This window comes from Caenorhabditis remanei, chromosome III (assembly GCF_010183535.1).
Source record: "Caenorhabditis remanei strain PX506 chromosome III, whole genome shotgun sequence".
NCBI lineage: Eukaryota > Metazoa > Nematoda > Chromadorea > Rhabditida > Rhabditidae > Caenorhabditis > Caenorhabditis remanei.
In genome coordinates, this window is record NC_071330.1 from 14,958,576 (window position 1) to 14,975,134 (window position 16,559).

The 16,559-nt window shown below is 39.0% G+C and overlaps 5 protein-coding genes across 5 annotated transcripts; 3 read left to right on the forward strand and 2 right to left on the reverse strand.

Annotated features, from left to right (window-relative positions):
* Positions 1-272: 272 nt before the first annotated feature.
* GCK72_011447 (uncharacterized protein) lies at positions 273-623 on the forward strand (the record flags this gene model as incomplete). The annotated part of the gene is made up of 1 exon (XM_053728452.1): positions 273-623. One exon carries the CDS (start codon positions 273-275, stop codon positions 621-623), a length of 351 nt encoding a protein of 116 aa, XP_053588029.1.
* A 326-nt stretch (positions 624-949) lies between these two features.
* GCK72_011448 (uncharacterized protein) lies at positions 950-3,201 on the reverse strand (the record flags this gene model as incomplete). The annotated part of the gene is made up of 4 exons (XM_053728453.1): positions 950-1,536; positions 2,398-2,682; positions 2,728-2,852; positions 2,909-3,201. The coding sequence occupies 4 exons, from the start codon at positions 3,199-3,201 to the stop codon at positions 950-952; spliced, it is 1,290 nt and encodes a 429-aa protein (XP_053588030.1).
* A 3,884-nt stretch (positions 3,202-7,085) lies between these two features.
* GCK72_011449 (uncharacterized protein) lies at positions 7,086-7,433 on the forward strand (the record flags this gene model as incomplete). Its single annotated transcript, XM_053728454.1, has 3 exons — positions 7,086-7,226; positions 7,296-7,338; positions 7,390-7,433. The coding sequence occupies 3 exons, from the start codon at positions 7,086-7,088 to the stop codon at positions 7,431-7,433; spliced, it is 228 nt and encodes a 75-aa protein (XP_053588031.1).
* Positions 7,434-10,817: 3,384 nt separating this feature from the next.
* Positions 10,818-15,434, forward strand: GCK72_011450 (uncharacterized protein; the record flags this gene model as incomplete). Its single annotated transcript, XM_053728455.1, has 7 exons — positions 10,818-11,367; positions 11,417-11,434; positions 11,542-11,616; positions 11,662-11,736; positions 11,782-11,856; positions 14,203-14,304; positions 15,343-15,434. 7 exons carry the CDS (start codon positions 10,818-10,820, stop codon positions 15,432-15,434), a joined length of 987 nt encoding a protein of 328 aa, XP_053588032.1.
* Positions 13,140-13,835, reverse strand: GCK72_011451 (uncharacterized protein; the record flags this gene model as incomplete). The annotated part of the gene is made up of 1 exon (XM_053728456.1): positions 13,140-13,835. The coding sequence occupies one exon, from the start codon at positions 13,833-13,835 to the stop codon at positions 13,140-13,142; it is 696 nt and encodes a 231-aa protein (XP_053588033.1).
* Positions 15,435-16,559: the final 1,125 nt, after the last annotated feature.

Below are 16,559 nucleotides of genomic sequence, written 5' to 3' on the forward strand. Positions count from 1 at the left end.
AAGAAGATTTCAAGTTGAGGATACTGTCAATCTATTCAATTTCAATTTGGATGTTTATATAAAGAAGAAAGAGTTGGAAAAGGGATTCGATAAGGAAATGCTGCAAACATATCCTAATTCTTTTGTTGGACACTTTTTCGTATAAACTTATCGAATTTAATTATCGAATAAAGTGTTAAAGCCGAACCCATATTTTAGGAAAACTAGTCCCCGAACTCAAAAAACGTCAAGAAATTACCAATATCACTCAAAATCACAGAAATTCTAAATTTATGTACAAAAAGTTCGAAGTTTCTAGTTTTTCAGCGCACTCAATCTGTTTTGAATACGGTTCCACAACCAGCTCAAGATCAAGATCAACTCAAGATCAGCTCAAGATGATCATCATTATCGGCGGGGCAGTTGGAGCCATCATCGTCCTTGTTCTAGCCGTTGGCGTTTTCTTCTACTGTAGAAAGAAGAAAAAGAGTAAGCAGAACGTGACGGGAACTGGAACAATGTCTGGATCAAATGCTACCTCTGGTACAACCAAACAGTCCACTGCTACTAACAATTTCAATGCTGGAACACCGACTGGAGCACCGACTGGAACACCGACCACTACAGTAGGAGAAAGATATTAGATACCTCCTTTTACTTGATACCTTATTTATTTTTTGCAGTTTTCAGTTAAGAGAAATACATTTATTTCATCCCAGCTAACTAGGGAAGGTCACCGAGTCAGGGTGGAGATATGGGTCGTGACCTATATCATTGGAAAGCTGAAATCACACTGATTCCAAATATATATTCAATTTTTGCCCTCGAGGCCTGGTATTCGAGAAAAACGAGGTCAAAGTGATTTTGAGTGATATTGGTAATTTTTTAACGGTTTTTGAGTTCGGGGACTAGTTTCCCTAAAATATGGGTTCGGCTTTAACATTTTATTTGATAATTTAATTTGATTAGTTCATGCGAAAAAGTGTCCAACAAAAGAATTAGGATATGTTTGCAGCATTTCCTTATCGAATTTCTCTTCCAACTCCTTCTCCTTGATATAAACATCCAAATTGAAATTGAATCGATTGACAGTATCCTCAACTTGAAATCTTCTTCCAATCCATTTATTGTCAAGGAATACCTCCGGACCATGTTCTGCATTGAACGATGACGATTTCTTAAAGCAGTGTAATCTTTCTGGCTGCAGAACATATCGCGGATCAATTCCCAACAATTCTTCCCTATTCGTCTCCTCATTGAGCTTTTTGACAATTCCTGATTGCACAAAAAACTTGATGTCTAAACTCAACTTCTGCGGTTTTTCCATGGTGACCACTTGCAATATTGTAGACATTTTCTTCTCAATATCGATTTTTGGTACAAAATACCAATGGGTCAGTTCCATTGATATTTGATCTGTCGGGAACAGTCTTCTGATATTCGGAATAAAATTGTGATATCCTGCCGATTCTGTAGTTTCTGGAGGGGGGTTTCCGATGCTTGCCACGCAGCTTCTTGAGTAGGACAAGCTCACTTCGACATGCTTGAATTTCAAATCTGAAAAGTTTATGAATTGGAACATGTAAGGGCCGACACGGTCCGGTACCAAAATGTATATCTCGGGGCGAGTTCTATGACTGTGCTGCGGGCCGGGCTAGAACGGTTTTTTTTTGCGATTTTTGGTCTTTCCCCGGCCCGCGGCACATTAATGAATAGTCATCCGGTCCGTAGTAAGTCACAGACATAGAACTCGTCGACATCTACATTTTGGTATAGTTTTCAACTCATAATATTGCGTTTTCAGCTAGTTATTTGTCATTTTTGTTGGAAAAATACTGTTTCCTTTAGATTTTTCTTCACTTATATCGATTCTATATTTGAAAATTGCTGCTTTTGCCCGCACATCTGTTTGTATGTGCTATTTTGGCTGAAAAGTCGGTTGTGACCAGTTTTTCAATAGAAAAATACACTCATTTTTTCAATTTCAACGATTTTTCTGTCACTGACATACTACCGGTCGGATGGCTATTCGTTCATGTGCCGCGGGCCGGGCTAGAATGGTTTTTCTTGGCAATTTTTTTGGATGGTCATTTTTGGCACTATATCCCGGCCCGCGGCACATAAACGGGTTGAAATCTACATTTTAGTATATTTTTCATCCCATAATATTGAGTTTCAAGCCAGATAATATACCTGATTGCTCAGTTTCCGAATATGGATCATTTAGTCTGACTCGAGTGAAATAGTCATACTGTAGCCATTCGAGACTGCACCTCACTTCATTCGTGAAATGTATCATATTGAGTTTTATCGATTTCACATTCCATTTTTTAAATATTATATCGATAACTTCTCGCGGCATGTGCCTGTGATCAAACGATCGATCTATCTCTTCATTCGGGAGTACTTTGGACTCACTGATCCATATAGCAAGTTTATCGCAGGAGATGATCGAAGGAATAGTTTTATCCAGTTCTTTGAAACATTCTTCTTTGTTTTTTGACTTAGAGATACAGTACTCTGCAATGTCTTCGAACAGTTTATCAGTTACATGCAGTTTCTTGTAGTTCTTTGAATAACTCATAGTTTGTAGTGTACTGAATCTCAATGGACCATACTCTAGACACTTCTTGGCAATGTTAGAACACTTCTCACATCTATTGCATAATTCCTCCAAATTAATCAATGATTGAATATGGGTTCCTGGAAGGCAGATTTTAGCGATTTTCTTTTATCTACAAAAATTACCATTGCTTCCAATCAGTTGGGAATGAATGAGGTCATGAAGCCTTCGCTTAAATTCATTTTCCAACATCCATAATCTTCTTGTTGTAATTTTTTGAACTTTCACACCAACAGCAGTATTTAGGAAACTGAAGAATAATCAATATAATTGAAATAGTACAAAATACTTACATAAAATACTTACATAAAATATAGCGGCACACCCTGATTATTGATTTTCCGATAATTGATATAAATATAATCCTTCTCCCTGGTTTCGATATCTTCTACGTTGTAAGCGTACTCAATCTTTATTGTTTGATGATCTCTTCTAATTAGCCGGAGAAATGTGTTATTTATTGATTTATTCACCAATCTAACATCCAAATTCTTCCTGAAGTCATCGGATAGATAAATGAGAATGTTCTCAAGAAGATGTTGATTGGTGAACACTTTTGCATAGAGTATTTCAGATACAGAGTTCTTCTTGACAGACATTTTGACACAGAAGAAGGGGATCAATACAGAAAGAGAAGAGGAGGAATGAGACATTGAAGGAATCAACACAGTCGATTGTATCTAAACAGGACCAGTTTCCCAAGGTACAGATGGATATGGGAATTCACACCCTAATTACTCTTACCCTTCTCCATCACCCAAATCCTGTCCTTATGGTCTGTGTGTGAATACACGGTGTGCAAACCCGTTGTTCAGCCAGAGGGATTTCACTAGAGAATCAGCTTTTGACACAACTATTATCTAGAAATAGGTGACAATCTTCATCACTTACGCTTCAAAAACAGAAAAACCGAATTTTTTCGAAATTTGGTTTTCTAGGCCACAGCAGAATTCCGGTGATTTTTGGTTTTTTTAAAACGTTTTTTGAATTCGGGGACTAGGTTTTGTAAAATTTGGTTTCCATGTGCTGAAATACTCGGTAATTGACCGAATTCCATCGAAACCACCCCAAATAGAACCCATAGGACTAGTTTTTTTTTCGAGAAATGACATTTTCAGCCCGTTTTCCTCAATTTTTCTGAAATTTTGACCGAAAATCGTTTCTTACTTCTCGAAATAACCAATTTGTTTTGAATAATAATCTTTTTATTGATATGTACACCGATAAAAGGTAAACGGGATTAACAGAAGAGAAAATGAAAAAAATTCAAAATACATCCTTGATTGGGAGGAACAAGTGATCTACAAATCGGCGACCCCAGAAAACGACAAAGAAGAGTTGTCGGCAAGCTTCCAGACATGAGTTTGAATGGAAGATCCGCAATCTCGATTCCGACGTCCTTCTTATTCTCCGGTGTACAATTCGGCAGCCACAGCAGCGAAAGACCAGACATCTGCTTTTGTGTCGTATGGCAGTCCTAAAAAATTTCAACTGTCTATTCGGAAAATGGAATTTATGAAGCGAAAAAAACAGATTAACTTACAGAGAAAAATTTCCGGCTTCATGAAAACGGCACACTCCGAAATCTCCGATTTGAATGGTAACATCTGATAATTGAATCAGAGAGTGTGTGTTGGTTGTCGGAATGATCGAGTTGAAATGCTTCGTTCTCCCTGAAAATTACAGAAAACTGAAAATTAGACTCTATTTCAAGCACTTTTTTTGTGTATCAATAGGTTGGGAGTGATTTTGGGCTTAAAAAGTAGGAAAATTTTGGAATATTCCACATTTTTCGACATTTTTCGACGCTTCTAGGCTCAAAAAATGGGAAATTTTCGAAACCATTAAAAATCTACCTACCAGATGATCCATACCATCCACAATTTTCAGCAGTTTGATTGATTGCATTGGAAATGCTCCTTCGCCCTCTGAAACATTGTAACATACCAATACGATCTATCCCGTATTATAGAATTTTGGTACCTTTTGTGTTTTTCGGGCACCATGGCAGTTTACAAGTCTCAAAATTCGAAATTTTCAGAATATAGGCATGATTATGCTTTTCTGAAAGCGGAGAACAGTCTGTTTTTGAAAATTTAAGAAAAATCCAGCTCAATTTCAAAGCGAAATACTATTGAGCTACTGTAACCCACCAGTCGAGATACAAAACTCGAAATTTTCAGAATATAGGCAAGATTATACTTTTCTGAATGCTAGAAACACGCTGATTTTGGAAATATAAATGAAATCCCGCGCAACTTCAAAACCAAAAGGTTATGACAAGTTTAATGGTTCGAGATTTTCGAAAATTTTCGAAACTCCATAACTTTTTCTGTTTTTTGTCGTATTTCGACGATTCTAGACTCATAAAATGCGCAAAATTGTGTTTTTTTTTCACTCAGCATGAGGTATTTATGCTCTAGAACTTTTAAATTGTCAAAAATGACGTTTTTTGGCTGAAAAATTGAAGTTTTGATAGTTACAATAAGCTAAAAATGCACTTTTCAGTCTAAAATTGAGTCTTTTTTCTAGAAAACAGGGTTTCACGCTTAAAATCTAGTATTTAAGTCGAACATCCAGTTTATTTCGCTCTAAAAATTGCGGAGTTCTCTTGAAAATAGATATTTCGAGCCGAAAAATGGGGGTTAGTATAACTTTTCCAGTTTTTATCGTATTCCCACGATTTTTGGGTTCAAAAAATGCGCAAAATTCAAAACTATTGGAAAATCTACTCACCTCATTACAACAAACAGCAAAAATAATAGAAAATACAAGAATTCAAGAAAAATCAGAAGGCATATTTGTCGACAACCAACCAGAAGGCTGTCTCAGGGGGAGAATTGGTGGATGGTGGAAGAGAAGGGTACACACTCTCTGCGTCTCCACCACTCTACATTATATATCGAAGGTGTTCAAGGGCATTGTTATGACCATGTGAGATAGTACTGGGGATAGTGGAGACGCAGACAGTGTCTTTGCCTAACTCGAGTGACGTCAAACACCTGTGAGACATAATGTCGAGAGAGGAGACGCAGAGGACGCATATGCGCTCTACGGAGACATCGTCAAAACCGCCATACGCAGTGTGTCTCGAATCTCGTTGAGCTATCGGACAGATGGTGGACGCAGTGGACGGCTAAATGAATAGAGCGCATTTGCATTACAGAAAATGCGCTCTATTGAACATCTTGTTCTCCCGCCATACGCAGTCTCTGCGTCCACCATCTGTCCATAGCGAGATTCGGAAGAATACGAATAGAGTCATATTCTCCCCCCCGAGACAGCCTTCTGGTTGGTTGTCGACTACTAAATGTCTTCTGATTTTTATTGAATTCTCGTTTCTTTTCTATTATTTTGGTGATTGTTGGTATGAACAAACGGTAAGAGTTATACAGAGAGAACTAAATTAAAAATTATATCAATGAATTGTTTTAGAGCTATAATAGATTGAACACATGATTTGTAACGGAGGTTAATGGAACGATTGGGTTAATCACAAAGAATCTTGAAATGTGTGAGTTGAAATCCATACTACTTGTCAAGGTCAGGGGCCTGGTTTCCAAACAGATTCAATGAATTCAATACTTTTTCTAATTGTCCGATTTTGCTGACAAGGCCCGATCCGACTTGATTGAGGTTTTAACCATAATTGCAAACCGGGCCGCCGCGTAACTCGCTGAAAACTCAATATTATGATCTGAAAAATATACCAAAATGTAGATCTCGACGAGTTCTATCTCTATGATATAGTACGGGCCGGATCGATATCCGTTTATGTGCCGCGGGCCGGGAAAAAGTGTCAAAAAACGCGAAAATGGCCAAAAAAACCATTCTAGCCCGGCCCGCGGCACATTAACGAATAGCCATCCGACCCGTATTATATCATAGAGATAGAACTCGTCGAGATCTACAGTTTGGTATATTTTTCGGCTCATAATATTGAGTTGGAAGCGAGTTACGCGGCGGCCCGTTTCGGCCCGGTTTGCAAGTATGCTTTTTAGGTTCATTTAGTTTTATCATGCTCATTTTAGTAACGTTTTTTTCCAGCAATGAATCTCAACAATGTTTTCAATTCTGTTACGGAGGACTGGAGACTTGGGGCCTCGTACGTTTGAGGTCCCGGCCCGGGGTGCGTGCCATCCGAGGCACAATCCAGCTAAGTAGCCATAAGTGAGTTTACTATTTTTATACATATCAGTAGTATGGAGTGAGGATCATCGGGGAGGGGGGGAGGGGTCCCTCAACAGCTGTACCCCCTTTCCACCGCATTGTGCAAAAAACCAAAAAGTTTTTTTCTAGGATGCAGCTCACTAACTTGCTTGCCGCCGCGGTGCCTAATTGGCGCCACGGCGACCTGGAGCGCCTCAATGAGGCCCTCGGGCCAGCTGAGGATTATCCATTCTGGAATAATACAGCTGACTAAGGAGAAGTAGGTGAAAACTTAAGTTATGTAAATTTGACTTTACTTTTTTTCAGTGCTATGATGGCCTTCGGGCCCCCAAAGGGAAAGAGGACGGTTGTGTCCCACTTCTTGGCGCGTTATGAGTTGGCCACCCATAACGCCGTAGATATGGTCTACGTTGCTGCTCAGCCGGGCAATTTTTACCCGGCTGAGCACGTCCAGGTCTTTCCAGTAGATGAATAGGTAGGAAAATAGACACGTTTGAATCTTAATTCATCTTTTTTATTGCAGACCAACCCAACCATCGTCACAAAAATTCCATCACAGCAACGAAGTAAGTTGTTAGATAGAGAAAATAATCTTTTACAAATATACATATTTTCAGCCACCAACCCAACCATCGTTACAACATCCGCCAATCGTTTATAATTTTTAAATTGTTTTTTAAATTGTTTTTTAACTTGTTTAAATTGTTTTTATAATAAAATTGTGGTGATGGTAAAAATTGTGTCTCTTTCTTTCTTTCAGGTGTAAAAGAAATTTGAAAATAGAATTTGAAAAAGGAAATTTGAAAATAGAATTTGAAAAAGGAAATTTGAAAAAAGAAATTTGAAAAAAATAGAAAAGAATTTGAAATTGAATTTTTTCCACATAAAGAAGACTTTTTGACGGGAGCGCCGTGAACAGCTGTTGGGAGCAGAGTTGCATGGAATTCCGACTTCCGACTTCCAACTTCCGACTTCCGGGCGTTTTTCCACTTCCGACTTCCGACTTCCGACTTCCGGTTAAGGAAATTCCCTTCCGACTTCCGACTTCCGGATAAAAAAATTCACTTCCATGCAACTCTGGTTGGGAGGTGTCCCCCCCCCCCCCCCCCCCGACATCCATATCCCCATACTACTCAGGTTGGCTCCAAGATTCCTGAAAACTAGATATTCATCATCAACCCGTCGAGAGCTTTCAGAAAAGTGTAATCATGACAAGGTTTGGAGCAATTTGGGTCTCGCCACGAAAACTACAGTAATCCGAACTGTAGTTTTCGCGGTGAGACCCTACCAGGGCATGATTATACTTTTCTGAAAGCTGAGAACGAGCTGATTCTGAATAACCTATTTTTATAAATTCCAGACGAAATCCCACCGGGATACGGTAGTTTTCGCATTTTGAAAATTTCGAAAAGTTTCGAAAATCTGTAACTTTCTCATAATTCGACATTTTCCGGTGATTTTTGGCTCAAATTGTAGGGAATTGATGGCACTTGTGAGGAATTTTACTACTGGCACAAATTAGCGACAGTAAGCCGCTCAAAAATTGCTGAAAATTTCAAAAATTTCAGAACCCCGGCTTGATTATACTTTTCTGAAAACCGTCGAGGAGTTGATTTCAAAAATTTAATGAAAATTGAGCAAAATTCAAAAATGGCCTGTTCCGTATAAGGGAGCTTGTAGGTAGATAACATTTGTCATTCTCTGTATGTTTCCCGTTTTTTCGTTTTTTTCTGCGTCTCCCCGATTCCACAATATCTCTCAAAGGTGGTCAGGGTCAGTCGAATAAGACAAATGGTCATACGAAATAGTACAGAGAGTAGTGGAGACGCAGAGAGTCTGACCGTTGTTATCTACCCTCAAACCGTCCCCTTCTTCTCCCCAACCACTTCATAATAGATACTTTACTGCATAAGTGTCGAAAAACAACTATTGATTTTTATAAAAACCTAATTTATTCTGTTTTTGGCGGTTCTTTGTGATGAGGTAAGTAGATTTTTCAATAGTTTTGAATTTTGCGCATTTTTTGAACCTAAAATCGTGGGAATACGATGAAAACTGGGAAAGTTATATTTTCAGCTGAAATCCGCAATTTTTAGAACGAAAAACCTGGATTTTCGACTCAAATGCCGCATTTTAAGCGTAATACCCTGTTTTCTAAAACAAAAAGCTTAATTTTAGACTGAAAATTGTAATTTTTCTTATTTTAACCATCAAAACGTTATTTTTGACAATTTAAAACTTTGAAATGTATTTGTCAACCATTTCGAGCATAAATACCTCATTCTGCGTGAAAAAAACACACTTTTGCGCATCTATTGAGCCTAGAATCGTTGGAATACAACAAAAACTAGGACTTTTATAGAAAATTTTATAAATTTCCTGTTTTTAACCCTAAATTCATTACTAGAGCCCTAAGAATACGATAAATACTGAATTAGTAGAAAATTCTATAAATTTCCTATATTTTGAGCCCCCTAAACCGACTGAATGAGCAGATGACCAGGTTTAGGGCAATATGGGTCTCGACGCGAAAACTACAGTAGTCTAGATCCGGCTTACGGTAGTTTTCGCGTCGAGACCCAATTCGCTTCAAAATTCTGTAACTTTATTTATTTATAAAGGAATTTTCTGATTTTGAGACTCAAAATAAAGGAAATACATTGAATTTGTTGTGAAAAACAGTGTCAAATTTCTAATTCTACAGTAATCCTTGAATTTTCGTGATGACCCTCAACTACAGTACCGAACAAAAAGGTATCAACTTTGGCGCTTTTCAGTGGAAAATGACCAACCTTGAGATTGTGTCATAGTAATGCTGATTGTCACACCAAGAAAATTTTTAATGAGTCATAAAGATTGAACGTGGAGCTCTATTTTTGTAGTTGACAACTTTTTTGTACGGACACTCTCTAGAGAGTTATGGTCATTTTAAGACAACATCACTATTTTGCACTGAAATTGGTCGATTTGATGGAGAAATTGCGTTGTCGAGATGTAACTTGCTAGGGAGTGTTCGTACAAAAAAGTTGTCAACTACAAAATGGAGCTCCACGTTCAATCTTTATGAAAAACTAATTAAAAATTTTCATAGTGTGACTTTCAGAATTACTACGGCACACTCTCAAAGTTGGTCATTTTCCTCATTTTCCACTGAAAACAGCCAAAGTTAGTAGTGTTAGGTTGATATTTTCGCTTTTTTACCACCCTGTCGGGACACACCCCCGTCGTCTGCGTCTCGTTCTCTCGTCAAAATGAGAGACGCAGAGAAGCTGGATTCAGCGGGATGGGACAGCTGCATCCAATTAGTGCCGCGGCTCCCCACTTGAGTACTTGAGTGGGCGCCGCTCCCCCTTTGTCTGACTGTCTGCGTCAACTCTCTCTTTGTCTATGTCTGTCTGCACCACTCTCTAAGCCCCGCCCCTTTTGCCCCCTCTTATGCGGGAAGCAATTTCGCAATTGAAAACGAGTAAAGGATGGCTAGAAAGTGATAGATTGTGCGTAACGAATATCGTCAACCAGAAAAAACAAAAGACAACATATTTCGTCTTTTGGTTAACACGACTGTATTCCAATCAAACGATCAAAGTTCAATCCCCCTTTTGCGATTTTTTCTCTCATATTCCAACATTTTCAAAAAAAAATCAAATTTAAACTTCCGCGCATTTTTTACGAGGTACGGTATGCAATTCCGCAAACACCAATGAACTTTTTCGCACACATTTTTCTTTCGAATTTCGTCACCACAATTTTTCGCATTCGCTACCGATTTTTTTCGCATTTTCCTTCAAAATTCCCCTTGAAAAAAATTTAAAAATTAATTTTATCCCCATTTTTCGCTAAAAAATGCTTCTCCGAACGCTAAAATCCATTCTTTCTATTTCGTACACACCAAAAATTCAAATTTAAACTTCCGCGCATTTTTTTACGAGGTACGGTATGCAATTCCGCAAACACCAATGAACTTTTTCGCACACATTTTTCTTTCGAATTTCGTCACCACAATTTTTCGCGTTCGCTACCGTTACATTGTGGAATAACCCCTTCGATGGCGACTGATTATCCGGAATTCAGAGACAATCGACTCCAACGCGTTGTTACAAAACGCTATGAGGAGATTATTTCGAATCTGGAGGAGTTGCAGAACATGAGGACACCGTGGCCATTCTATTTGGATACCGAGGGAGGATATCAAAATTTTCCAAATGGAACAAATGTGGCACTCATCAGTATATATAATGCAAGAGATCATGAAGTTTTATTACTGAGAGTGCATGAGTTGTCCCGGGACGAGTTCGGAGAAGTGAAAAGAATAATAAATTCAATGGCGAGAAGATTCGTGACATTTGGCAACGAGGATGATGTGATTGTTGGACCATTGGCTAACATGCAATTGGAGTATGGGAATGACGGTCGGCTCAGACAACCGCGCACACTACGTGCCCACGCAGAAGATATTCAATTTAACCTGAGAAAGTGTGAAACAATGAGCAATTGGGCGTCGGCAGAATTGCGAGAAGATCAGTTGCAATATGCTGCAATGGATAGTATAGTGCTTCACTATTTAAACATTGGAGCACCGCTGAATTGGACATTTGGTAAGTTTTGGAAAAAGAAGGTGTATGATTTAAAAAAAAATTGTTTCAGATCTGCCACGCCCAATTGGTGAGCTCACGAGACCTCCTCGCTACTACATGTGGAATTTTCACATGTTCTAAAGGTATGTTTCTCTCTTTTCGTGTCAATTCCAACCTTTTCCTTTTTTTTTTCAGGCATACACTTACTCCCTCACTCATCCATCACACTCCTCACAACTCCGTCCACAACAGCTCACCACAACTCTGAGAGTAAGTTTTTTACTCCAAATTTACTCATAAATTCTATTTTTTCAGGCATACACTTACTCCCTCACTCATCCATCACACTCCTCACAACTCCGTCCACAACAGCTCACCACAACTCTGAGAGTAAGTTTTTTACTCCAAATTTACTCATAAATTCTATTTTTTCAGGCATACACTTTCTCCCTCACTCATCCATCACACTCCTCACAACTCCGTCCACAACAGCTCACCACAACTCTGAGAGTAAGTTTTCCATCTAAATAGCCCCCTCTTTTGATTTTTTCTCACAATATTCTTTCCCTTTACGATTTTTTTCTCAAAATAATCCACCTCTTTCGATTTTTTTCTCACAATATTCTTTCCCTTTACGATTTTGTCACCCAAATAAACTGCTGAATGTGAAAATCCTTGTCCCTTTCCATTTAGGTACATTTGAATTCTTGTGGTGGCTGGGGGACTCGAAATGCAAATGCGCTCCGCGGTAGACTCGGCCACTCGCCTCGGCCATGTACACACACATTGAGAAAAAAGGGAGGGAAGACACATTTGAATTCTGGTGGTGGCTGGGGGACTCGAATTAAATTACGTCCTCGGCCATCTACACACAGAGGGAAAAGGGGGGAAGGGAGACTCTTCTCATTCGGGTCGTGGCTGGGGGGACTCGAATGCAAACGCGCTCCACTGTAGACTCGGCCATTGAACTCGGCCATGGAGAGTAGTTGTGAAATCCGAGACTTGTTGGGAATAAAACTGGTGAAATTGACAAGATTTTATTAAAATCAAACATTTTTTAGTGAAAATACACAATTGAAACTAAATTTTATACAGGTACATGCGCTATAGGATAAGACATTGTGAAATTTGAAAGGATTCGCATGCTTGAGTGTGCCAAGGGATCATTGTTTATTAGCATTGCTTGATAGGGTTCTGACATTATATCTTGATATGCTTCGAAGGCTCCACGCCATTTCTGACCAAATTGTTGTACAAGTAAGTTTTTGATTTGTGCCGCATCAGAAAGGTTTCGCATTAAAATCAAATATGTACTATTGTTTCGAGTGGTGGGTGGTAGTGCAAATGCAGATTGTACCAAATTAAAGATTGCACAATTCATGTGGTGAGCATACAAACAAAACAGGTCATTCAATAGGTGCATTGATTTCTTGTCCCTGGCGAAAAAATTCATCAAGTCATCACATACAACAATGTTTCTCTCGTCCTTGTGTCTTTTTAGTAGCTCAATGTCTGGTATTCCTTCAATTGCTCGAAGATTTGGTAAATATCTTGGGATTCCAGGAGTGTCAACACCATAAAACCAAAAAATGTTGTCAATTGGTTCTTCAAATGTACGGCTCGAATTTTCAATAATACTACGTAATAGAGTAGTTTTGCCAGATTGCGTAGCACCGATAATTGTAGTCTGTGAGGGGAAGCGAAAGCGAAAGCCAGGAGTTAGGTGTGTTGTCTGACCAAATGATGTAGACATGGGCATAGAATTAGTGTTATTGTAACACAAAAGAAGATATTTATAGTGAGAGTTGACGGACAAGTGTCGGCTTCTTTTCCAAGTTCAGACCACCAGCACCACGAAGTTGAGCTATTTGCTGTCCACATGTTTCCATAATCAGTGTGGATAATGAGCCGATTAAGAAATAGACGAGGCAATATATACTAGTTTCTAGGGGTTGTGGAGTTTCGTTTGGTGCAGCGAAAATTGGTAATCTACTATATGAAGCAGGATCGACTTGGCCCAGAATTGTTTGATTGAATAGAATGGTGCCATTTGAATGAAGAGTTGTCAAAAGACCAGAAACTACATTAAAATCTCGAATTTCCTTTACATTATTCCAAACTGGTACGATCTTTTCACTCAGATGGGGTTGGAGGCGTACAATTTGATCATGAGCATATACATAAATGTGCTTCAATACATGATCGAAAGCAAAATGTTCTGAAACTTGAGCGACGACATGAATATGTTTGTTCTCCACTCGATAAAGACGGCCTTGGCATTGCATCAGCATATCATTTGGGGCAATAATTTCACAGACACATGCACGGTTTGAAACGTGTAGATTCAAGTCGGTATCCATTAGCATATCTTCAAATTCCCAAAAGGCTGTCATTATGGGTTGACCCTCGGGGTCGTAGCCTTGAAAATGAGCACGCATATTAGTACTCAAGTGGGGAGCCGCGGCACTAATTGGATGCAGCTGTCCCATCCCGCTGAATCCAGCTTCTCTGCGTCTCTCATTTTGACGAGAGAACGAGACGCAGACGACGGGGGTGTGTCCCGACAGGGTGGTAAAAAGGCGAAAATATCAACCTAACACTACTAAAGTTGATATCTTTTTGTCCGGTACTGTACCTGAATTTTGCGCATCATATAATCGTCATAATACGACAAAAAGTTATAGAGCTTCGAAATTTTTCGAAAATACTAAAATCATTGAAGGTTATACTTCATTTGCTGCTTTTCAGATGCTGTTAATTACGCTTTAATACACCATTTGCGGATGATCAATATAATGCGTCTCTACTGGTGAGCAGTTTTCGAGAATCTTTCATAACGTGAATCTTTATTTACAGAAAACTTGTACAACGGAAAAAATGTGTATGAATCCACTGAAGTACGGGAAATTGCACCAGATTCTTATCACACAGCTGTAATCCAAATACGACTTTCTGGAGGTTAGTTAGACGGCTAATTGTGAGATGCCCCATGTTAACCTTAAGAAAAAATCGGAAAGATTTCTGACTTCCTCCTAAAAATACGCCATTTTTGGGTATTTTTATCCCGAAAATCGTAATTTTGTGAAAAATTTTGGGTTCTGGCCGAGTGGTTAAGGTAGAATTCCTTATCGTTCAAAAGGTCAGGGGTTCAATCCCCATGGTGGTTAAAACTTTTTGAATCTTTTTTGCTTGTTTTTTTTCGGGTTCTACGTGTCAAATAACCTAAAAAGCATAATCTCAAACTGATTTTATCTTCATTTCAGAGCATTCCAAGGTGGTATTTCTCCTGCTGATATGAGACATCAAAGCTGGCGAAGAAATAACATTTAATTATGGACCGATATTTAATTGCTTGTCTAAATTTTTGAATAAAGTGATATATGCCAGTAACAATAAGTTCACCGTTGTATATTTTATAAATTACGTGGAAATAATCTACGAGTTAGATTGTACCAGTTGTGGCAATATAGCTGGGGCTATTGTCACAGGCCAAACTCTGACCTGTCTCTTCCCTCTTTTCCTCGGGTTCTCTCTCGTCTGAGATTACGTATTGCTCTCGGCTCAGCGGGGCGTAAACAACCACCCGGCCGGCCGAGAGTCTCTTCTCTCCTTTTTACACTCAGTATATACTCGCTGGTGCTGGAGCAAGGACGGCAAGTCCTTCTCCTTGCTATACCGGAATAATAAATGATTGCAATCATACACTGAATGTACCTAAAACAGACAGAAATGCTAAAATACAGATAGGCGCAATCTGGTATTTTACATGGAAGTCCCACCTCGAGTAGGGTGATAAAGTTGGCGCCCTATTATTCAACTTTATCATCTGCGAACTCAGGTCGTCGCAGGATTCAAATCTGTCCTGAAGTGCTAACCGCTACACCTACACCATGGAACCCACCACCCCCATTTGAACCCCCCACTACCCACCCATTTCTACTATTCATTCTATAACTTCTATTATATTACTCTAATATTCATCGTCGTCAGTCTCAGTGCAATGCAGTTGCGATGTTCTCGATTTCAATCGATCGCGGATTTTGGTTTGGATTGTTTTGGCCTCAGTCACTGGAAAAGGATTGGCCTGATGTGAAAAGCTGTCAAGGGATCTTCAATGCCGGAAAGGAAAGTCAATATAATTATAATTTTTTTAATACCATTTTGAGAAATTTCCCACCCCTAGTTGAGACAAAAAGTCACTAGTGTGAGTGTAGGATAATGAGCGGATGAGCACATGCGCGGAAGCGCATGGTTATTAAGTAATTGACTGTTCAAAAATTCAACAGCTAAAATGAGTCTGATTTGAATAGAACCAATAATTGAGAAGATTGTCCCCCCAATTGTTAATTGAATTGTATAATACAGCTTCAAAAATTTTTAATTTTAGAATGTTTGATTTTCTTCTTGTAGATACTCGCCTCAAAACATCATAGTTTATTATTGTATGTTACCGCAACTTCCTAACGCCGCCAGTTTGACAAAACTTCGGTCACTAGATAAGATTAGGGCAATAAGACGCTATGAGAATCTGATTTTTGTATTTGAGACCTTGATGACGACTGTTTATTTTTGTGTATTTTATGTTGTTTTATAGTCTGTTTCACTGTTTTAGGCTCTTTTGAACTGTTTTAACCGAAAGTTCTCAACCACTTTTTAAATTCTAAGTCGGTTGAAGCTTCGGGGCGAAGCAGTTCTCGAGAGAAGGGGAGAGCCTTAGGGAAACCCTGCGGAAAGTGGTCTCTAACTTGATCTCTTCTATAGAGTTTCGAGGACGAAACCTTCTTTCCAAAGAGGGGAGGATGTCACAGGCCAAACTCTGACCTGTCTCTTCCCTCTTTTCCTCGGGTTCTCTCTCGTCTGAGATTACGTATTGCTCTCGGCTCAGCGGGGCGTAAACAACCACCCGGCCGGCCGAGAGTCTCTTCTCTCCTTTTTACACTCAGTATATACTCGCTGGTGCTGGAGCAAGGACGGCAAGTCCTTCTCCTTGCTATACCGGAATAAATAATGATTGCAATCATACACTGAATGTACCTAAAACAGACAGAAATGCTAAAATATAGATAGGCGCAATCTGGTATTTTACACTATTATTATCACGACAACGTGACGGGGCCCAAAAACTCCTATTTCTATATCAATTCATAATACGAAAACTAACTTTTAGAATGATGACTCCACCAAGGAAGTTTCCTCGACCCAAAATTTAAAGA